At 48.0% G+C, this 23,256-nt stretch overlaps 1 protein-coding gene across 8 annotated transcripts in view; it reads right to left on the minus strand.

Moving 5' to 3' along the window:
• ZNF644 (zinc finger protein 644) overlaps positions 1 to 23,256 on the minus strand; it is a 679,952-nt gene that overhangs the window by 252,921 nt on the left and 403,775 nt on the right. For all 8 annotated transcript variants that reach the window (XM_078646188.1, XM_078646205.1, XM_078646197.1 and 5 more), the window contains one exon: positions 13,778 to 16,785. In XM_078646188.1, coding sequence (XP_078502314.1) covers positions 13,778 to 16,769 — 2,992 coding nt within the window. In that variant the 5' untranslated portion in view covers positions 16,770 to 16,785. The remainder of the gene's footprint in view (positions 1 to 13,777; positions 16,786 to 23,256) is intronic.

The raw sequence follows: 23,256 nt of genomic DNA on the forward strand, positions 1-23,256 counted from the left end.
TGTCTAGATGAGGGATAATTGCAGACACAATCTCTGGGATTATCATTACTTTAATTCTCTCTTTCCATATGCAGCCTATTATGGGAATCGCTTTCACTTACTTTTGCGATGGTTCCTTGAAGTCATAAAGAAAACCGTTCGTTTCATAAACTGGAAAGGGAAAATAACATCTTTTGGAAGCCCTTTCTAGCAGAGCATGAAACCCTATGTGGTCTGGTGGACAGTCGGATGGAGTAGGAGCAGGTGGTGGAGAAATGGAAGCTAGTCACCGCATTCTGATCTCTTGCCTTGGTCATCCTGGACCTCCCTTTCTTTTCCGCCATCTTGCAATTTGTACGGTGGGATAGCCTTTACTTGCAGTGTTGAAATTTTGGGCAGGTGACCTCATGAGAAGTTTTAAATGCTGATGGCTGAACCTCTGGAGAATTTGGCATTGAAGGCTGCTTTGGTTGTGAAGGCTTGGAAGGACCAGGAAACCGTTTGTGGTAATCTGCAGGCTATACATCTTCGGTCACTAACCAGTAATTTAGGAACTTGCATCATCTCTTCACAATATGCACAATCCTGGTCAAAAGGTGCCCATCTGTGAAAATATGGAGGCAGGGATGTTTTTCTTCCCTCCTGAGTGTCCGGAGGGTAAAGAATTCACATTGCATATAATCACCATCCTGTTACTTAACGTGGAGGTTAGTTGGGATGATTGCATGGTGAAATGGATCATCATCCTCATCATCATCATTAGACTCCACCATATCTAGGAGGTGAGTTAGTGGTAAATGTGAGACTTTATTAGGCGAAGTATGTTCAGGTACTAGGAATCAGGTTCCCTTTTTTACATCGTTGACAATGTCGCCGATTTCTTACTTGTTAGGTTGATCGCCAGCGAGGTGGATGTAGTTGAAGAAGTCAAGTTCAAGTTCAGGCATTTGTATAGCGCACTGCTCACCCAGAGGGTCTCAAGGCGCTTGGGGAAGGGTTCATTATTTGTCGAATAGCCAGGTCTTGAGTTCTTTTCTGAAGGAGATGTGGTTTTGAGTAAGGCGGAGGTGAATGGGGAGTGAGTTCCAGGTCCTGGCAGCAAGGAAGGAGAAGGATCTGCCACCCATGGTGGATTTTCGGATGCGCGGGACAGCGGCGAGGGCTTGATTGGACGATCTTAGTTGGCGGGTGGGTTTGTAGAAAGACAGTCGAGTGTTGAGGCATTCGGGTCCTAGATTGTAGAGGGCCTTGTGTGCGTGGGTGAGAAGGCGGAATGTAATTCTTTTGTTGACGGGAAGCCAGTGGAGGTCTTTTAGGTGTCCGGTGATGTGATCTTGGCGAGGGATGTCTAATATGAGTCTCGCTGAAGCGTTTTGGATGCGTTGGAGTTTTTTCTGTAATTTTGTTGTGATTCCGGCGTATAGTGTGTTACCATAATCCAGTCGACTCGTGACCAGTGCGTGGGTGACAGTCTTTCTTGTATCGAGGGGGATCCAACGGAAGATCTTTTTGGGAATGCGAAGTACGTTGAAGCAGGAGGATGAGACTGCGTTGACTTGTCTGGACATCGAGAGAGAGGAGTCTAGGATGAAGCCGAGGTTTCGTGCATGGTCTGTGGGTGTGGGTGCTGTGCCCAGGGCGGAAGGCCACCAAGAGTCGTCCCAGGCAGAGGGGGAAGATCCTAGGATGAGCACCTCCGTTTTGTCTGAGTTGAGTTTTAGGCGGCTATGTTTCATCCATTCGGCTACTTCTTTCATGCCTTCGTGAAGATTGGTTTTGGCGGTGTTAGGGTCTCTGGTGAGGGAAAGGATAAGATGGGTGTCGTCGGAGTAAGAGATGATGTTAAGGTTGTGTTGACGTGCGATGGAGGCGAGTGGACTCATGTAAACGTTGAAGAGGGTGGGACTGAGTGAAGATCCTTGTGGTACGCCACAGATGACTTCAGTGGCCTCAGAGTTGAATGGGGGAAGTCGGACTCTGAGTTCTCCCAGCGAGGAATGAGGTGTTCCAGTCCAAGGCTTTACCTTGTAGAACAAGTTACTTACCTTCGGTAACGATATATCTGTAAGAAACAGTAGTTAGTATTAGATTCCTTACCTTAGCATATCCCCAGGCGTCAGTCTGGATCCGGAAACTTTTGCGTAGCAGTACCCCTGCGCGTCGGTAGGCGTCGTCTGCAGGCGTCCCCTGCGGCTCCGCGTCGTGCGCCGTGATGACGTCGCTGGAGTATATAGACGCCGCCTCCGCGCGCTGACGTCAGTTCTTTGCACACAGCTTTTCCGCGCCAGAACACGCAGAGCCATGTGAGAACTAACACTGGTGCCATTTGAAACTAGGGCCCTGAAAGGGATGTCCTTAACCCTAGGTATCAGTTCGCAGAACGGGGAGGACGGGTGGGGCGGTAAGGAATCTAATACTAACTACTGTTTCTTACAGATATATCGTTACCGAAGGTAAGTAACTTGTTCATCTGAAAGAAACAGGTTAGTATTAGATTCCTTACCTTAGAATAGATACCCCAGCAATACCAACCCCGGTGGTGGGTCTGCGAACCAATACAAACCTACACCAGAAAGTCCTGGAGGACCGAACGGCCAAAGAAGCCATCCCTCCGGACTTGACTGTCCAGGCAGTAGTGCCTCGCAAAGGTGTGCAGCGAGGCCCACGTAGCCGCCTGGCAAATGTCCTGCAAAGGGACTCCCCGGCCCAGGGCAGTAGTAGCCGCCGTAGCCCGAGTGGAATGGGCCCTCAGCCCAACAGGAGGCTCCTTCCGAGCCAAAGAGTAGCATGCTTTGATGCACAGGACGACCCACCGAGAGATGGTTCGTTTCTGTACCGCCCTTCCCTTCTTCTCACCCACGTAGCCAACAAACAGTTGGTCATCCACCCGGAACTGGCGTGTGCGATCCATGTAAAATGAAAGCGCACGTTTTGGGTCCAGACGATGGAGCCGCTCTTCATCCTTTGAAGGATGCGGAGGCGGGAAGAAGGAGGGTAAGGTGATGGACTGCCCGATGTGAAAAGCAGAAACTACTTTGGGCAGGAAAGAAGGCCTAGTCCTAAGAACCACCTTGTCAGGATGGACGGACAAGAAAGGAGGTTTAACAGAAAGAGCCTGGAGCTCACTCACTCTCCTGGCAGAGGTGATGGCAACCAGGAAGGCCGTCTTTAAAGTAAGAAGACGGAGAGGACAGGAATGAAGCGGCTCAAAGGGAGCGCACATCAAGAATGTCAGAACCAGGTTCAAGTCCCACTGAGGCATCACGAACGGAACAGGAGGATACATGTGCGTGATGCCTTTCAAGAATCTCAGTACAATAGGGGACTTGAACAAAGATGGCTGATCAGGTAGCCTTAAGAAGGCGGAAAGGGCAGAAAGGTAGCCCTTGATAGTGCCCAGAGCAGAGCCCTGCTGGGCAAGAGAAAGAAGGAAGAGGAGAACCTCGGAAAGAGGGGCAGAAAGGGGATCCACAGCCTTTGCTGTGCACCATGCCACAAATCTTTTCCACCGGCAGGCGTATACCGACTTTGTGGAGGGACGCCTGGCTGCCAGAATCACATCACAGACTTCAGGAGGCAAGTCGAATGGCCTCAACTGTCGCCGCTCAATCTCCACGCATGGAGGTGGAGACTGGACAGGTTCGGGTGGAGGACCGTCCCCTGCTGCTGCGACAGAAGGTCCTCCCGAAGGGGCAGGCGGATCGAGGGACCGACTGACATGCTGAGTAGCTCGGAATACCAGTATCTTCGAGCCCAGTCCGGAGCCACAAGGATAACTTGGGCCCGGTCGCGCCTGATCTTCTTCAGCACTCTGGGCAGAAGTGGTATAGGCGGAAAGGCGTACAACAGACCGCAACTCCACTCGCGCCGAAAGGCGTCGCCGAGCGAGTGCCGTCTTGGAAACTCCAACGCGCAGAACTGACGACATTGCGCGTTCTCTTCTGTGGCGAATAGATCTAACCAAGGTTCACCCCATTGCTGAAAGAGGCCGTTCGCCACGTCCGAGTTCAGACGCCATTCGTGATCCACCGAGCACCGACGGCTGAGTTCGTCCGCCCTGGCGTTCAGAGAACCTGCCAGGTGTTGAACCGTCAGAGTCACGCCCTGACGTTCCAGCCACTGCCAGAGGCGCAGAGCCTCCTGGCAAAGGGTCCACGACCCCACACCGCCCTGTTTGTTGCAGTACCACATGGCGGTGGTGTTGTCCGTGAACACCTGCACCACACTCCCGGTGACAAAGGGGAGGAATGCCTTCAGTGCTAGGCGAATCGCCCGCAGCTCCAACATGTTGATATGGAGCCGGGACTCCGCCGGAGACCAGATGCCTCTGATCTCCGCCTCTCCCAAGTGGCCACCCCAGCCCTGGAGGGACGCGTCCGTCACAACCACGTGCTCCGGTTGGGGAAGGGAGAGGGATCTGCCTCTGACCCAATCGCGGTCCGTAAGCCACCACTGCAACTGTCTCGCAGTGCCCTCCGAGATCAGGACATGGTCGGACAGGTTGCCCTGATGCTGGGCCCACTGAAACTTCAGGTCCCACTGCAGAGCCCGCATCCGCCATCTGGCGTGATGCACCAGAAGGATGCAGGAGGCCATCAGCCCCAGAAGCCGCAGCGTCAACCTGACCGAAATCCGGGACAACGGCTGAAAGATGGGAATCAGAGCCTGAATATCCCGGACCCGCCGTTCCGGAGGATAAACCCGAAACTGCGCCGAGTCGAGAACCGCTCCGATGAAAAGGAGCTTTTGAGAGGGACACAGGTGTGATTTCGGCACATTGATGGAAAACCCCAGCTCGTGCAGGAGGTCTGCCGTCATCTGAAGGTGGTGGACGACTGTGTGGGGCGAGCCCGCCTTCAACAACCAGTCGTCGAGGTAGGGGAAGACCGAAACCCCTAACCGGCGCAGATGAGCTGCGACCACCGCCATCACTTTCGTGAACACCCGTGGGGCGCTGATAAGGCCGAATGGGAGCACGATAAACTGAAAGTGCTCGCGGCCTACCGTGAACCGCAGGTAACGCCGGTGGGCCGGCAGGACGGGGATGTGAAAATACGCATCCTGCAAGTCCAACGCTACCATCCAGTCTTGTGGGTCTAGAGCAGCCAAGACCTGAGCCAAAGTCAACATCTTGAACTTCTCCTTCCGGAGGAAGCCGTTGACGTTCCGTAGGTCCAAGATAGGACGAAGGCCCCCTTTGTCCTTCTTGGGCACCAGAAAGTAGTGGGAGTAGCAACCACACCCTACTTCTGGCCCAGGAACGCGCTCGATGGCCCCCTTGGCCAAGAGGGCCGTAACTTCCTCCTGCAGAAGTGTCAAGTGGTCCCCCGACACACGGTGGTTCTGCGGTGGCATGGCTGGAGGAGTGGACTCGAAGGGGAGGGAGTAGCCCCTTCGGACGAGCTGCAGCACCCACCTGTCCGATGTAATCGTGCGCCAGTGGGAGTGGTGATGGCGAACCCTGCCACCCACTGGCGTCACATGGGCCCGAAAGCTCGGACTAGGAAGATTTGGAGGCTGCAGCGGGGGGAGGTGTGGACTGACCTCGCCGCTGCCCTCTACCGCCACCACGGCGGAATCCACGGCCGCCACCGCGCTGGGGAGCGTTCTGCGGCGCGTGGCTGGCAGCACGCGTGGGACCGCCCCTTCCTTGGCCACGAAAGGGGCGAAACGAACCCTGCTGCTGGCGCTGGGTCGAAAGACCCAAGGACTTGGCCGTGACCCTGGAGTCCTTGAAGCGCTCAAGCGCGTTGTCCGCCTTGTCACCGAACAGGCGACTGCCATCGAAAGGCATGTCCATGAGGGCAGTCTGGACATCCGGCGAGAAGTTGGCGGATCTCAGCCAAGCATGGCGACGAATCGCCACCGTCGTGGACATAGCCCGTCCCAGCGAGTCGGTCGTGTCAAGACCACACCTAATCGAATACCTCGCCGCGTCCCGGCCTTCAACCAAGGCCTGGTTGAGCTTGTCCCGCACCTCCTGCGGGCACTGCGGCAGACACTCCGCGACCGTGTCCCACAGAGAGTGGGTGTAGCGGCCCAAGAGGCATGCGGTATTACAAGACCGCAGTCCAGCACTCAAAGACGAAAAGACCTTCTTGCCAAATTGGTCATATCGCTTCGATTCCCGATCGGGCGGAGCCGACGGGAATGCGGACTGGGAAGTGGAGGCCTGGATCACCAGACTCTCCGGGGAGGGATGGGTGGAAAGGAAGGCAGGGTCGTCCGAACACGGACGGTGACGCCTGGCAACTTTCCGGTCAACCGGTGCACCGGAAGCGGGCCTGGACCAGGTGCCCAAAAGGACATCCGTCAGGGCCTCATTAAATGGTAGCAGAGGCTCCTGTGGGCACGACTGCGGTTTAAATACTTCGGTGAGGATGTTAGGTTTCACCTTAGCGACGGGGAGCTCAAGGCGCAAAGCCTTGGCAGCCCTCATCAGGACCACCGAATAGGCAGCCCCCGCCTCCGACGCCACAGGGGAAGGCGAGACAAACCCAGGGTTGGGCGACTCGTCCAGACCACTGGCCTCACCTAAGTCACCTACCCAGTCCACGTCATACTGGCAGGCTCGTGACAAAGGGTCCTCAGACCCCTCCCAACCCTCTCCATATTCGTCCTCATCGCCATAGGACGAGTCGACTATATAAACCGGCTCCTCGGAGCCAATGGGCCCCAACGGCGCCGGCCTCGGCGTCGGACGACGCCGGTCCGACTCCGCGTAAGGAGTCAGAGAGGGATCGGGGTGGCGCCGCGCGGCGCCGGCGCCGGCACCGGGGACCCGACGCCGGCCGGAATCGACGGCGGAGTCACGGCGCCGCGCGGAGGCGGCACCACGGGTTGCCCCAATGGAATCGCGCCGGGGAGGCCGGAGGACCAGCCGGCGACGACCCTGAAGGGCCCAGCGGCGCCGGGGCCGGCGCCGGGGCCGGAGCACTCGGCGGCGTCGGGGCAGGTGCACCCGAACCGCTCGGGCTCCCAGACGGGACCGACGGGCCCGCAGGCGCCGTAGGCCCCGCCGGAGGAGACATCGCCCTCATAGCCATGAGGAACTCCTCAATCTCCTCGCGCGACGCGCCTTCCCCAGGGACCGACGGGTATGGGGCAGTCGGCGACCCACGCGGGGCCGCGGGGGTGGGGCCACCCGAACCCCCGGCCGCATCACGCGGGCGTCGGGGGGAGTCGGGGGTACGATGATGACGCCCCGACCTCTTGTGTCGCTTACCTGATGAACCGGAGGAATGGTGGCGATGAACCGGAGCGCTCATGGCGGCTCCGCGATCGCTCCCTCGACCGCTCCCTCGACCTCCGACCGGACCGGGACCGCTCTCGACGCGGGGCCGACACTCGGAGTTCGAGCAGCTTGCGGGACCGCTCCCGTCTAGCTTTACCTGTCAAGGCCCGGCAGTCGACGCAAGACTCGACGTCGTGGTCCGCGCCCAGACACCGGAGGCAGAGTCGATGGTGGTCGGTGACCGACATCATACGGTCGCACCCGTCGCAACTCTTAAACCCGGGCATCCTACCGGCACCTTGAAGAAAGAGTTAAAGTTAACAAAACTAGGTCAAAAGACCGGAGTACTGCTCTTCGGATCTGCGCTAACTGGCGCGGAAAAAAGAAGAACTGACGTCAGCGCGCGGAGGCGGCGTCTATATACTCCAGCGACGTCATCACGGCGCACGACGCCGACGACGCGGAGCCGCAGGGGACGCCTGCAGACGACGCCTACCGACGCGCAGGGGTACTGCTACGCAAAAGTTTCCGGATCCAGACTGACGCCTGGGGATATTCTAAGGTAAGGAATCTAATACTAACCTGTTTCTTTCAGATTGCCGATGTTGCTGAGTCGTATAAGGGTACTGTGGCAGACTGTGTCGAAAGCGGCGGAGAGGTCGAGTAGGATGAGGGCAACTGTTTCACCGTTGTCCAGTAGTGTTCGTATGTCGTCTGTTGCTGCGATGAGGGCGGTCTCGGTGCTGTGTTTGGCTCGAAACCCGGATTGAGATGGGTCGAGGGAGTTGTTGGATTCAAGGAAGGCGGCGAGCTGGCTGTTGACGGCTTTCTCGATGACTTTGGCCGGGAATGGGAGGAGGGATATGGGTCGGGAGTTTTTAAGTTCAGAAGGGTCTGCTGTGGGTTTCTTCAGAAGGGCGCTGAGTTCGGCGTGTTTCCAGCTTTCTGGAAAGGTGGCAGAGTTGAACGAGCAGTTGATGACATCACGGAGATGGGGTGCGATGATGGAGTCCGCTTTGTTGAAGATGTGGTGGGGGCAGGGGTCGGTTGGCGAGCCAGTGGATTGAGTTCATTAGGCGGATGGTGTCTTCAGTGGTGATTGGGTTCCATGCGTTGAGGTAGTTAGTTGGTGGAGTACGATCTGAGGGGGATGGGGAGGGTTGAGCGCTGGGAACATTGTCAAAGCTGTTGTGGATGTCGGCAATTTTGTTGTAGAAGAAGGAGGATAACGCATGGCAGAGTTCTTGGGAGGGAGTGATGTCGTTAGATGCTGCAGTGGAGTTGGTGAATTCTTTGACGATGTTGAAAAGTTCCTTGCTGTTGTGAGTGTTGTTGTCAAGACGATCCTTGAATGCTGATTTCTTGGTGGATCGAATCAGTTGGTGGTGTTTGTGGGTGGCTGCCTTGAGGGTGGACATGTTGTCGGTGGTTGGGTTTTTTCTCCATGTTTTCTCCAGGGTGCGGCATAGCTTCTTGGATTTTTTAAGGTCAACATTGAACCAGGGAGCCTTTTTGCTGGCTGATTTGATCTGGTACATTTTCAGGGGTGCTAATTCGTCGGCACTGTGGGTGATCCATTGCTTGAGATTGGTGGCCGCTTGGTTTGGGTCTAATGAGAGGGTGGGAGGGTTTTGGTTGAGTGATTTGAGGAGTTGGTCGGAGGTGATTTTGTTCCACTTTCTCCGAGGAATAGGTTGTTGGCGGTTGTGGGTCCGGGTAGTTTTGTAGCTGAAGTGAACACAGCTGTGGTCCGTCCAGTGGAGAGCTGTGGTACGAACGAAGGAGATGTGCTTGCTGGAGGTGAAGATAGGGTCGAGCGTGTGACCGGCTACATGGGTGGGGGTGTCCACGAGTTGTTTGAGTCCGAGGTTGGCCAGGTTGTCCAGAAGGGTGGAGGTGTTGCTGTCGTGTCTGTTTTCAAGGTGGTAGTTGAAGTCTCCTAAGAGAATGTAGTTCTCGGAGGCGAGGGCATGTGGGCTGACGAAGTCCGTGATGTCATCGCTGAATTGAGTGCGGGTACCTGGAGGCCTGTAGATGAGGGTGCCTCTGAGTGTGGTCCTAGGGTCGGTGTGGATCTGAAAGTGGAGGTGTTCGGCGGATGCAAGATTATCGTCGGAGCTGATCGTGATTTTGATGGTATTCTTATGGATGATGGCGATGCCTCCTCCTGTTTGATTGGTCCGGTCTTTACGGGTAATCTTGTAAGCGTCCGGTATGGCTAAGGCGATGTCGGGTGCTGATGATGTGTTCATCCATGTTTCTGTAAGGAAGGCGATGTCCGGTTACGCAGTGACGAGTAGGTCCCAGAGTTCAGTGGCGTGTCTGTGAACCGAGCGGGTGTTCAGCAGGATGCATTTCAGGTGATTAGAGTCGGAGCTGTGTATGGAGGAAGTGGATTTGGAGGGGGTTCTGAAGCAGGAGAATGGGCCGTGGGTGCGTCCTGGGGAGGCTTTGCAGCAGTGTGGTGTGCGTCCGGGGTTGAGGGCAAGGAGGGTTGTGGCAGAGTATGTGAGTCTAGTGAGCTGGGTACGGCGGGGACCAGGGGGTCTGGCGCTGGGCGCGGTCCAGGCGTGGACGGGCGTAGACGGGCTTACCTTTGGCGTGCGACCGCTGCGTGTGAACGCTGCGCGCTAAGGTGTCTGTCATATAAGGATGATGGGGAGGGGCGAGGTGGGGTCAGCTGGGAGGCGGGAGCGAGGTGGGAAGAGGGGCTGGGAGGCAGGACAGCAAAATGGTGGCAGCAAATAATCGAGCACGAGAACAACACAAGCAGGGCTATGCAGCAGTAAACAATGAAAGCTTTACAGACAGCGCTACGATCAAATGCAGTTACTAATCCAATTAAGCAAAGTGGGCAGCTAGGAGCAGTGAAGTGCTACGATGATAATCAGGCTACAATCACAATTTTAAATGCACGAGCAGAGAAGCGCTACAATTACTGATAGTCTAAAAATTCAAATCAGGAGCAGGGAAGCGCTACGAGGTCTGTGGAGCACACGCAGTGAAGCGCTACGATACCAGTGCAAGGAGCGACCGCTTCTGAGCCAGTCAAAGTCTACGTCGCTTAGATCATCAACGTCATTGTGGACAATGTCACTGTCATAGCTACTGCCGTCCACGGAGATGTCGACCGTGTTCTTGGAGAAACCTGTTTTTGTAATGAGGTTGATGAGAAATTAGTTGAGGGTTTTAATGTCTTTGATGAGTTAGTCGTCGAATCTTCCGCAGCATTTTTTAAAAACATAATCAAAACGTTACTTGATGGAGTCATAGGCTCAGATCTTGGTTTTGAGAAATCCTCCTTTTTGGTGTGCCTTGAAGATGCGCTTAACTCTTCAGATAGTCTGAGATTACTCTTTTTGGAACCTTTCTAGGATGTTACACAGTTCTTTGATGGTTTGAAAAGTGACTCTTTGATCTCTCTCTCACTCTCTTGTGAGATCTTTTGGAGGACTCTAAGGTAGTTTCACTTTAATCACCAGATAGTGGTGCATCCTTGTTCTTGAGCTTTTGAAGTCACAGCAACAGCACACCTTCTCTGACTTTCAAAGTCTTTGAGTAGAAAGTGCAATATATTTTGCAGTCGTTCACTTTTTGTTAAGGATAAAGGCAGTATATAGTCTCTTCTTCCCACAAGACACACAAAGCCTGAAAAGGCTCTTTATTTGACATATCTGACATAGTGGTCTGTCAGAATCTTTTGTCAGAGTTTGAGAGAAAGATTTTTCCCAATATCACTTGCTATAGGAGTAAAGATTTTAAGCTGAAAGTTTTTTCTGAAGAAAACTGAGCAGAGCTCAAGGAGACTCCCATCAGATGATGTGCAGTTGAAATTCTGAAGTATGGTGGGCCCTGAGGAGAGTGGTTTAGCCTGATTGACTGAAGTTTAGTTCTTTTTAAACAATGTGAATTGGTTACTAAATATGTGGCTTTACAGTCTGTTTGGCATATGTATAACGCATTACTGCTTGTAATTATACCGTGGCACTCCCAAATCGATGACGGGGAATGAGTCAAGCAGGTGAATCTATGATATGGAGTGGTGTGGCTCACTGGTTAGAGGCGGCAGACCCGGAAGCAGAGGGCGGCCTGGGACCAGGGTTCAATTCCCGACGCGGCAGGGTCGTGGACCAGGTCAGCAGACTCGATAATTCTCGCTTCGGTGCCTACTCTAACCAGGGATCACACTCGGCAACTCTGGGCATTAGCTTGCCTCATCTCCACAACGGCCCCCCACATACACCGGGGATGCCTGGTTTCACCTTGGAGATACCCTGTAGGGATCATCTCACAGGGAAAGCCAGGACGGGTTCCCCAGTGGTCTACAGCGCTGGGACACCCCATTGCTGGGGTAGTCATGCGCTTTACAAGACAACATAACATAACATCCAGTACTGGAGAATATAGTTTACACCCAAGCAAAATGCTCTAGAAATCTGTGTAGACCCATTACTAGTGCTGCAGTCATCAAGAAATAGCAAGGGGCGGATTGACTGGTTCCATCTAACAGCAGACAGGTGTGCACAAAGCAGATTAGGTGTGCCCCAACCCATCTTTAAGGGCATTTCTATTTTTGGACTGACAAGTCATGATACTGCATTCACAAAACAGTTATCTATCTTTTTACTGGGGGGTTTCTGACTTTACTGTACGCACTGAAACACCAGTTAAAAGAATGTACCAAGTGGTGTAGGTGGATCCATCAAAACTTCATGGAAATCATTTTTTAATAGTCAGAAATTTGGCATCAGTGCTTCTCATCGGAAATATATTTTGAGGTGGGCGGACAGGAGAGTAGTGAACTTATCATTTTAAATTATGTTAGTGTTATAGACAGTACCCCATGAGTGGCTGACAGGTTGGCTTGGAATCAACAGGGAAAAGTTGGAAGAGGTAGAAGAGCATGCATATGTATTTTGTGCAGAGGGAGAAAAATGATGAGTACCGAAGGAAGCAAACATGTACGATTCTGACTGATTCAACATGCTCATGATCAGGGCGTTTATCAGGTAATTGGTCGTTTTGAAGGTGAGGTGCAGATGGATTTTCCAGATATTTAGTTGCTGAAAATGACTGATGTGGGTATTGTAAATTACCCCAGTCATATTCTAGAAGAATAATAAAACCGGTGTTGCAACCACACACCAACAAAACAGTATTGCCCACTGGATGAACTGCAATGCCCAAAGCAATCAGGCATGACAATGTTATGAAGCTTATCAAATATACAAATACAAAATCCACGAGGGAGAACAGGGAAAGTGAAGGGGCTATTAATGCCATCATATACACCCAATAAACATTGATGCTGGGTTCTTGGTGTGTGGCCATCTTCCTACAGCCTAGAGGCTACTAGCCAAAGGAGTTGTTGCTTCGTAACACGGAACACAAATGGTAGCATTATGCTGTGTGCATATTTATTGGATTACAAACTAGTACTGCTACACACTGCTGCTTAGCAGTTTCACTGAAGCAAAAAATTAGGTTATGACCATATGTATAAGAAAGCAATGAACTTTATGCATTTGGATATAGGACTATTGGCTAATCAAACATGCAATTATAATGTGAAATCTACATTGATGAAGTCCAAAATATAATGAGATGAAAAAGAAAGAAAGGGCTATTAAAGCCAACATTCACATGTTGCTATGACTGAGTTTGGATACTGCCCATCTTCTTCGAATCAGAGATAGAATTTTGGGGACTCCTTACAGGAAGGAAGGGTGTCAGTATGGCAGGCTGGGGGCAGAGGAGAAGTTGGCATACAGGAGATAGGAAACAGTGGAGGGGGCTTAAAATAGTGAGCCAGTACATTCTAGTGATTTTAGAGACAGACATTGGTAAAATTTAACAACAGCAAACTCTACAAAGTTTGTTGGCCCTCCTCCGGTTGCAAAGGAGAATTAAAATAAGCATTTGCCTCTAGGAAACCCTATGTTTTAGAAGATAAGGCAAAGTGGAGTCTGGTTAAGAGGGCACCTGTAGACATTCAAAATACCACGGGGCATCATTGAAGCGCAAATATATATTTTTCAGGGGTGGTCTAGTCTGGTTTTGAACATGGGGGCATGAAATAAAGCTTGATAATGGGTGGGGGGTCAACATGTTAAGTGTTTGCATGGTTGAGAAAACAAGACCAGGACCGCCACTCCATAACAAGTCAAGAAATAAACAAATCAAATAATAAAAAAAAAAAATTGTACTTGTGAAATAAAAATACGAATTCTCTAGTGAAGATGGAAACTGGGAGCTTAAATGTTTAGAACAGAAAAGTGATGATGTTTCAGAAGGACTGGAAGTTTCATAGGAAAACGTGTTATGTATTTATTTACACAATATTAGAATAAGTAACTCCAAAAGGGCAATATGGATTATGGTGCTAGCATATGCACATATATTTACTCCATAAAAACTACTCCTTTCAAATCAACTACCTTGATTCTTGCTTGCTAGTCACAAACATGGATTAAAACCACCAATGTATTTATCTTTTTGGAAACATCAACGGGTGTTGCATTAAAAAAACAATATTATGTAATTGATTAGTTTTATCAAACATACCTTTTCTAATTCGTTTGATGGGTGTTCCAATTCTTTTAAAATGCTGCATTTTGTCATTTGTCGCTATCTGCTCTGGAGACACTACATGACGAGCTTCATAAGTTAACCCCGCTCTGTGCAGATGTCCACGAACATGGTTGGATAATCCAACACCAGTTTCAAAAATTGCAGGGCAATAAGGACAATTCTTTTTTTCTAGAGACAAATCTGACCAATCAAAAATTGAGTTATGGTTTGACAATGCAGCTTCTGCATTTTCCAATTGTTCACCCTCGTGTAATTCATGCAAAAATCTGTCTTCCGCAACATCATCATAATACTCAAAATAAAAATCATCTTTATTCTGAGAGCTTACGTTGGTTTCATGATCAGCGTGCTGATCTTTCAATTTTGTTTTAAACCGAGGAAGCAAATTTGCATTTGATGCACTATTTTTGTACGTTTCATCCTCAATAGCCTTAGAAGCATAATCAGATAGTTCCACATTATCCCACGAAATTTCATCCTCCGTGTCATAATTATCCTTTTTTCCTGATGGGTCAACTTTTTGTAGTACAACAACTGTCATGTCATTGAGAAAATCTTGATAACTGTCTAACTCTTCTTCAGTATCTAGATTTTCTCTTTTAATATTCTTGATATTCTGAATAGATACACGTCGATCTTTAGAAAAATCTGTCTTTTTTGCATTAATATTATAAGAATCTAGAACAATACCATTATTTTGCTTATTACCCTGTGAGGGAAATAAATGTACAGAATTTACAGGCCTCCCCTCCTCTTTTTTAAATTTCAAATCATATAGGTGACTTGGGCTTCTAGTCATACCATGCTGTTCTCGTTTATGCAAGTAGGCATTGCTCAATCTGAAATCAGATTTTTGCTTTGCATTTTGATTAAAATACCTAGGTTTTTGGTCATTTTTTATTAAAAGTGATTTATTTGGAGAAGTATGTGGAAAGTATATATCTTCCTGCTCAGTGTCCTTCCTAGTTTTTTGGAAGAATTTGTTTTGCATTTTGTGCAATTTTGTAAAACTGCTGATGTGGGAAGCTGTTCCAAATGGTCTTTTGAGATCTTGTTTTAAAACAGAATTCTTTGGAAATGCAGTCTGTTTCATAAACTGCTTAGTCTGGTTGTCGAAATCTAAGAGTTCGCTGGTTATGTCACTTTCTCTGTTCTCCAGAAACCCATGATTGTTATATTGATCAATACTCGATGCAGGATGCAGGTATTCCATGTGTTTCTTTAAAATACTTCTTGCAGAAGTAGTAAAAGGACAAAGCCTGCATATAAATGCAGGTGTCGTTTTTGACGGTAACAAAAACGTTGACTTTTCTAAAAGGTTTTTTTGAGCTTTTCTTTGGGACAATTCATTGCTGAGCACTGAACAATTTAGAGCTGTTCCATGGACAATGCTTCGATGATACCCAAGCTCATTTTCTGTAATTGCCATGAAGTTGCATTCCTCACAGCAGTAGTACTGTTTGTCCTTCTCATGGGTTTTTGCATGTTGAACAAATGTTTTGGGACAATTAGTACCGAACACACACTGTGGGCACTGAAATCGTGCACCCCTCCCTTCGTCCTGTAGTTCTTTTAGTTCTCGAATTTCTTCCATCAATTTTTGCCTTCTTTCTTGATGAATAACCATATGTTTGAGAAGAGAATTACGATCTCGAAATGTCCTTCCACATTCCTTGCACGCATAAGGTCGTGGAATATTTAGATGTCGAAAGTGACTATTACCTTCCAAATGATACATCATGTGCCTGTGCAGATGTTTTTTTTCTCGAAAATTCACATTGCATTTGGTGCATGGGTAAAAAGCGGGTTCTTTGTCACCACTGCTAGCAGAACCATAAAAGGGATGGTCACTTTCATTAAAAGTATTTAAAGGAAAATCATTAGCATGAATGAGTGATGCATCATCAATAAAATTAACAGGACTGAACATGTAGTCGTCAAAAGCATCTACCATTTCATCTGGATAACATTCTCCAGAGTCATCAAATATTGGTTCAGATTTTAGTTTGCTTAATGAGTAGTTTTGCAGCACATCCATCTGTTGTTCATCACTCACATTTGAACTCTCAACATCCATCAATTGCAGTTTCTCTGGACTATCATTTAAATCATTATAGGATTCCTCGGGAAAATAACGAGTAATTTTGCTAACATCCATTTTTCTCTTCCTCCGCTTTTCTGTCCTTACTGCACACTGAATTGGAGGCTTATCAGTTGCTTCGTCATTCATAGGAAGTTGCATAACCTCTTCTTGGGGATCTTGATGTGAACCATCATTTGCAGAAATGGAAGTGGCTGATGCCTGAGGAAACCTTGTTGGTGACTTGTCACCTTTCTCACCTTCCTCTTTAACAAGCTCCACTTTGGTATCCTGGCTCAATATTTTTTGAGGTTTAAGTGAACTACCTGCATTCAAACTATCACCCAGATCTTTCTCACAACTAGAAAATGAATCAGAGGTAGGTAGTTTGTTTATGGAATGGGACAGGATGTCTGTATTTGGTACATCTGGTAAAGAAAATAATACTTGATTTGATATTTGTGGCTGATCTGACGTAGGCTGGAAGAGTTCAGGTGAATCTGTGTGCTGACCAGAGGATTGTCCAGTAGTTAATGAAACACTCTCTGCATTCACGCTCGAAGTTGGTGAAGCAGAGTGTGAAACTGGTCCATTAACAGTTCCTTTAGGTAAGGCGAGGTTTTCACTTGACACAGTGGGAGCACCAGCATGTATAAATAGAGTAGATGGGATTTCGCTTAAGGCTTTCTCAGATTTGTCCCTTGGTAATTCTTCAAGCAGAGTTATGGTATGGTCTTTGTGAAATGATGTTTGACTTGCTTCAGGGTTGCTAGGTAGCATGCTATGTGGCTCAACAGGGTTGAAATCGTTGTTATCTAGAACGCTTTGTTTAGCACCAGTAATCGCAGCATTTATTTTCACTTCCTCCATGTTGTCGGTCATCATGTTACATACATTTACGCTAAAAAGAAAGAGAAAACAGTGAACTCATGACTGGTTTTACTTCAACAATTCGAATTTATATTTTATATCACATAAGGAGCAGTGGAAAATAAGCAACACTTATTTAAACATTGTATTTACTTTAAAATACTTTGTGCATCAAACAAAATATGCATATGTTTCAAGGGCATAGATTACCGCAGCAGCACGAGTTATTCATTCGCAACATCAATTTGGCTAAACAGCCTGGGCTGAATGTGCCCTATAACGATTAATATAAAATGGCATTACCAGTTCAGTGTAAGACAGCACATTCTGCAGAACATTCAGCTGTGAAAATACAGCAATTAGTTGTTCAGCAATAGTGTGCGTGTGGTGGATGCGTAAGGCGATACAGTAGTGCAGGAGGAGAGGGGCTGCTGAAATCTCCGCCCAATGCTGCAAGAGTAGGAGTCAAGACAATTCTCTTACTCTTCCGCAATGAGTGTCAACACACTGGAAGGTTGCCAGTAGATGAGGGTAGCATCCACTACTTTCTACAGCAAACGTGGAGGTCACCCACTCACCACCAAACAGGGAATGTCAGAGTTCTGCCTCTTAGATGGCCAACAGTGCTGGTTTCTCACGAGGGAATAAGTAGTAAGGGATCCAAGTGTGGATTTGCACATTGCTTGTGACCTACAAACTGTAGTGAGAAATACATTCTGTGGCCACATCCTCCACACAATAGATGCACCTGCAATCACATTCCTATAGATTCTAGTCCTGTGCTACTGAACATATTAACGGTCAACTGAGAAATAAGACGTACATGCTTCTCCAGCACATATTGTGAGCAAGTTAAGCTCCGAGGCAGTGGCCATGTAAGAAGGAATTTTCCAATAACAATACTGTTATTTGCAGCTGCCACACCTAGAAGGTATGGACTAAGAAGTGAGGTATGCCCTGGGCTACATCTTGGAAACCACTGATAATTAGCCTCATGTTTTAACCAGGTATCCTCTCTATGAAGGATAAAATGCTAGCTTAGAACATGAGCATGTTGGAAGGTCCAAATATCTATATGCGCACGTGTCTAGCATCTCAATAGTTTGACTGGCAGGTGTGTTTCCTTCTCAAATATTAGGCAAAATGAAAAGTTATTAATAAGAATGGTGTATAAATATGCATCTATAACTCAAGAATTTTCTAGGTAAGACCAAGCAGTACAAAAACGACAATTAGGTATTCATGTAATTGCCCCAAGCACAAAAGCATGTGCTTTCTATAAAGTAGAAAGTAACTAATACCGAGTCCCACTGTTTAAAGCGTGAGTCGTACATTTACTCACGCTCAATCTATCAACAATCTTCCAATTATGACTGACAGAACATGCTTATGAAACACAATCTTTGAGTTCAAAATTAACATACAGCACTAATTGGAAAGGGCTATTAATTTTAATAGGTGCAAACAGCACGTGCTAAACTAGTCTCCGTTTGTCTGCACCAAATACATTCAGAATTAGATCTGGCTCCCAGTTTGTATATGGATCAGGGTAAAATCCATATGAATAAAGTGTTACTTAACTGCATCTTTCGAAGTGGTTTAAGTTAACAGCAGGAAGGATTTAGAAGTTTTAGAATAACACTAAATTGACTAAATGATTCATGCACAATTCTTGGAATCTTTAAAAGAGATAGATAGTTTGACAGCTGACCATTCCTCGGCAAATTTATCAAAGAAACTGATACAAAGCATGGGTTTCCCTAAAGTGGTGTAGGTTTCTCTGCAAGGGAACCCGAGAGACATCAGGGACCTTGGGTAAACACTGTAATGCACAACAATGGCTCCTAGACATATGACTTCAACAAAGCTATCAACCAAATGGTAATTTATTCCAAACAGTGGCGGCTGGCAGGGGCGGCTGGTGACATTTGAAAGTGGTAGGCGGAAAATTATTGTACTCCGGAACAACCTACAGAGGGTCCGTCTTCTATTTCACACTTCTGCTCTGCTCCTCTCAGCGCCGGTACACTGCATTGGTTTTTGGTAGTCGAGTGCATAATCAAATAAATGTATCAAATGTGAATACATGAAAAAATAAGTATATAAGCTGCAGCCACCCACTGCATTTCACATTATTGTATTTCAAGGTATGGACTGCAACAATACATGGGTAATGCAGGCCAGACGCCCTGTATTAACATGCAGTGTGTGCAATAGGGTACAAATTTGAACTATGCCTTGTAACTGGAAGTCCTTTCTCCATTACTGATTTACTGAGGTTCTCTTCTCTTGTCGATAATCTCAGTGTTTCAAATACTTTCTTTTTCAATGAACACTTTCAGACATGAAGGAAACAGAAGTTTTACAATAGATAAATGCCAATAAAGTTGCATTGCGGTTAACTGCGAAACAAGGATGCCACCTGACACAGTGCAAGCAGTGAAATGGGCATCCACATTGCATTCTGTTGAGTAACACATACAAAACAACTATTAGGTTAGTACCACTTGACCTCCTGCACTAGGTACGCCACTGGTTGCTCCAGTCAGGCTACCTTTGTCAGACACAATTTCACCCGAGGCCTCAACTGTTCTTTATCCTAATCTCCTAAGTCCTATACTGTATACATTGTTAACCGTGCCATAGTTTCCCACACTCGTAGAAACCCTGCAGCGGCATATGAACTGACGCAACATTCAGTAATAACTCTGCTCATAAGACTCAAGCCCTTGTCAACCTCCGCTCCGACTGTGACGAAGACCAATCCCGCCCAGAAGTTGCGGTGCAATATCCATGATTCCCGCTGACCTTGAATGGAGGCTGCTCCCGAGAGCCACGCCCCCATACTAGCCAGAAAGAAGGGAAAAGTGCACTGTATTTAATTGGAATTTCTATATAACGCGCTTACTACCTCCGACGAGGAAATAAATAAAAATGCACATTTGTTTGATTAGAGTGACAAGAAAGGTAAGTAATTCACTACATGACATTTCTCAGGAGCAATCATGTACTTTAATAGTGAGTACCTGCACTTCGTATTTTAATTTAAAGCGCTGCTCGCCAAAGTGGAGCTGGCATGCAGCCTGGCGGATCAGAGCAGGGCTGGTGCTGGGCAGAGTTCTGCCAAAGCTGTGGGAGTAAAGGTGAAAGGCTCACAGCACAGGGCTCACCTGTGATGTGCCACTGTAGCGCTAGCGCTTCCATCAGAGAGGCGACCAGAAGCGCTTCACTGAGCGGCTTCAAAGACCTCGATAACAGGCAGGCTGTGTGCAGCCCTGACTTCCATGCAACAGAGCTTAGCTTTGATATTAACCAGCCGCGGCTGGCATGACGGGGGAAGTGGGGGGGTTTAGGGGGTTCGCGCGGGGAGGCGTTTATTTAAATGGATAAATTAAAATAAAAACAAACTTACCATGCATCTTCTCCGCCGGTTCCGCGTCTCATCACGCAGGTCTCCTCGCTCTCACTCACTTGAAACGAACTTCTCCCCGCTCTTTTGCTGCCAGTGGCGGCTGGTCCATAGGGGGCGACGGGGCAGCGCCCCACTAAGCAAAACTGACCTCAATAATAATCCGGTAGCAAGAAATGTAAACAGATGAATTGATAGCTTTGACAATTCATCTGTTTACATTTCCACCCTTTCCTGGCAGCTGCTTCAAGCCTCAAGTGCGCATGAGTCAACAAACGCACAGGCTCAGCGCACGCATGAGAGCAGCAGGAGTCCAGTGACTGGACTGCGCATCTGCGAGCGAGGGGCGCTTTTAATTTAGCACGGCCACTCCATTGACATTACACTAGGCATGCTACGCATGCCTAGTGTAATGCAGGAGTCTGGAGATGGGATCCTGCTCGGGCGGTGACGTACCGTCGCCCCATGCCCAGTCAAATGTCACGATACAGCAAAAGAGCGGGGAGAAGTTCGTTTCAAGTGAGTGAGAGCGAGGAGACCTGCGTGATGGGACGCGGAACCGGCGGAGAAGATGCATGGTAAGTTTGTTTTTATTTTAATTTATCCATTTAAATAAACGCCTCCCCGCGCGAACCCCCCCACTTCCCCCGTCATGCCAGCCGCGGCGGGTTAATATCAAAGCTAAGCTCTGTTGCGTGGAAGTCAGGGCTGCACACAGCCTGCGTGTTATCGAGGTCTTTGAAGCCGCTCAGTGAAGCGCTTCTGGTCGCCTCTCTGATGGAAGCGCTAGCGCTACAGTGGCACATCACAGGTGAGCCCTGTGCTGTGAGCCTTTCACCTTTACTCCCACAGCTTTGGCAGAACTCTGCCCAGCACCAGCCCTGCTCTGAACCGCCAGGCTGCATGCCAGCTCCACTTTGGCGAGCAGCGCTTTAAATTAAAATACGAAGTGCAGGTACTCACTATTAAAGTACATGATTGCTCCTGAGAAATGTCATGTAGTGAATTACTTACCTTTCTTGTCACTCTAATCAAACAAATGTGCATTTTTATTTATTTCCTCGTCGGAGGTAGTAAGCGCGTTATATAGAAATTCCAATTAAATACAGTGCACTTTTCCCTTCTTTCTGGCTAGAATGGGGGCGTGGCTCTCGGGAGCAGCCTCCATTCAAGGTCAGCGGGAATCATGGATATTGCACCGCAACTTCTGGGCGGGATTGGTCTTCGTCACAGTCGGAGCGGAGGTTGACAAGGGCTTGAGTCTTATGAGCAGAGTTATTACTGAATGTTGCGTCAGTTCATATGCCGCTGCAGGGTTTCTACGAGTGTACGAAACTATGGCACGGTTAACAATGTATACAGTATAGGACTTAGGAGGTTAGGATAAAGAACAGTTGAGGCCTCGGGTGAAATGGCGTCTGACAAAGGTAGCCTGACTGGAGCTACCAGTGGCGTACCTAGTGCAGGAGGTCAAGTGGTACTAACCTAATGGGTGTTTTGTATGTGTTACTCAACAGAATGCAATGTGGATGCCCCTTTCACTGCTTGCACTTTGTCAGGTGGCATCCTTGTTTCGCAGTTAACCGCAATGCAACTTTATTGGCATTTATCTATTGTAAAACTTCTGTTTCCTTCATGTCTGAAAGTGTTCATTGAAAAAAAAGTATTTGAAACACTGAGATTATCGACAAGAGAAGAGAACCTCAGTAAATCAGTAATGGAGAAAGGACTTCCAGTTACAAGGCATAGTTCAAATTTGTACCCTATTGCACACACTGCATGTTAATACAGGGCATCTGGCCTGCATTACCCATGTATTGTTGCAGTTCATACCTTGAAATACAATAATGTGAAATGCAGTGGGTGGCTACAGCTTATATACTTATTTTTTCATGTATTCACATTTGATACATATATTTGATTATGCACTCGACTACCAAAAACCAATGCAGTGTACCGGCACTGAGAGGAGCAGAGCAGAAGTGTGAAATAGAAGACGGACCCTCTGTAGGTTGTTCCGGAGTACAATAATTTTCCGCCCCACCACTTTCAAATGTCACCAGCCGCCCCTGCCAAACAATAATCAAGAAAATGTTTTTTTGTTGTTTTTTTTTAAAGCATTGTATAAAGGCGCAGTGGGTGAGTGTAAAACGTGCTTTGTGCTCTCTCATCGGTGATACACACATGACAATAGTGATCATAAGCGCATATCTAAAGGTCGACAAACTCCATGCTATCTTAGAGGTCGATGTCCCACTTGACCCAAAATATATCCTCCTGGGGATACCAAGGGAGATTGACGTTCTGAGGAATCATCTCCTGTGATGTAATCTAGGTTTGATTGTGGTGAAGAGGGATATGGCAAAATACTAGGGAGTGCAGGAGGGCCCCACTCTGCATGAATGTAAGTCAGGAATGGACATGTGCATGGCTTCTGAACGTGTCAAATATAAAAACAGGGTAGGTCCCAGAAATTGAGAAACAAATGGGCTCCCTCCTTGCATTATTATGACTTGGGGCCTGAGACAGAAGAGGCTGGTAACCTAGAACTGGGAATTGCAGATGGTGTGCCCAGGGAGTCTGGATGGAATGGCACTTTTAGTAGAATACCCCATACTGCTTGGTTTTCCTTGAATCTGGGCACTCTGTGTTGTGGTCTGGGATGGGTGTTGTGGGAGATTTTTCCCCCCCTTCTGATACTTTATTAATTTTGATATGTTGGACGTTGCTCGCTACTTTAACATATACCTCTGAAAGCATTGCTTTGGATTCTCCATGGCATTTGTTGTTTCAAACACTCAAATAAAAATACATTTTTTAAAATGTGTATCTAAAAACAAGAATAGCACACCCTGTTGTTAGCTAATTAATAATATACATAAGGGATCGCAATTTCAGATGACGTTTAGATCCCTACAGAGAAAACCGGATAATCATCAGGGCTCTAGATATAAGCTCAATTATCATCATGATTCTTAAGCTCTTTTATAGCTAGAGTCCTGATGATGATCACAGACCCTTATCTATATTGTTGATTAGCCAGGAACGGCCATGCTATACTGGTTTGTAGGTACACACTTTTGATCATTATTG

Source organism: Lissotriton helveticus, chromosome 1_1 (assembly GCF_964261635.1).
Source record: "Lissotriton helveticus chromosome 1_1, aLisHel1.1, whole genome shotgun sequence".
NCBI classification, from domain to species: domain Eukaryota; kingdom Metazoa; phylum Chordata; class Amphibia; order Caudata; family Salamandridae; genus Lissotriton; species Lissotriton helveticus.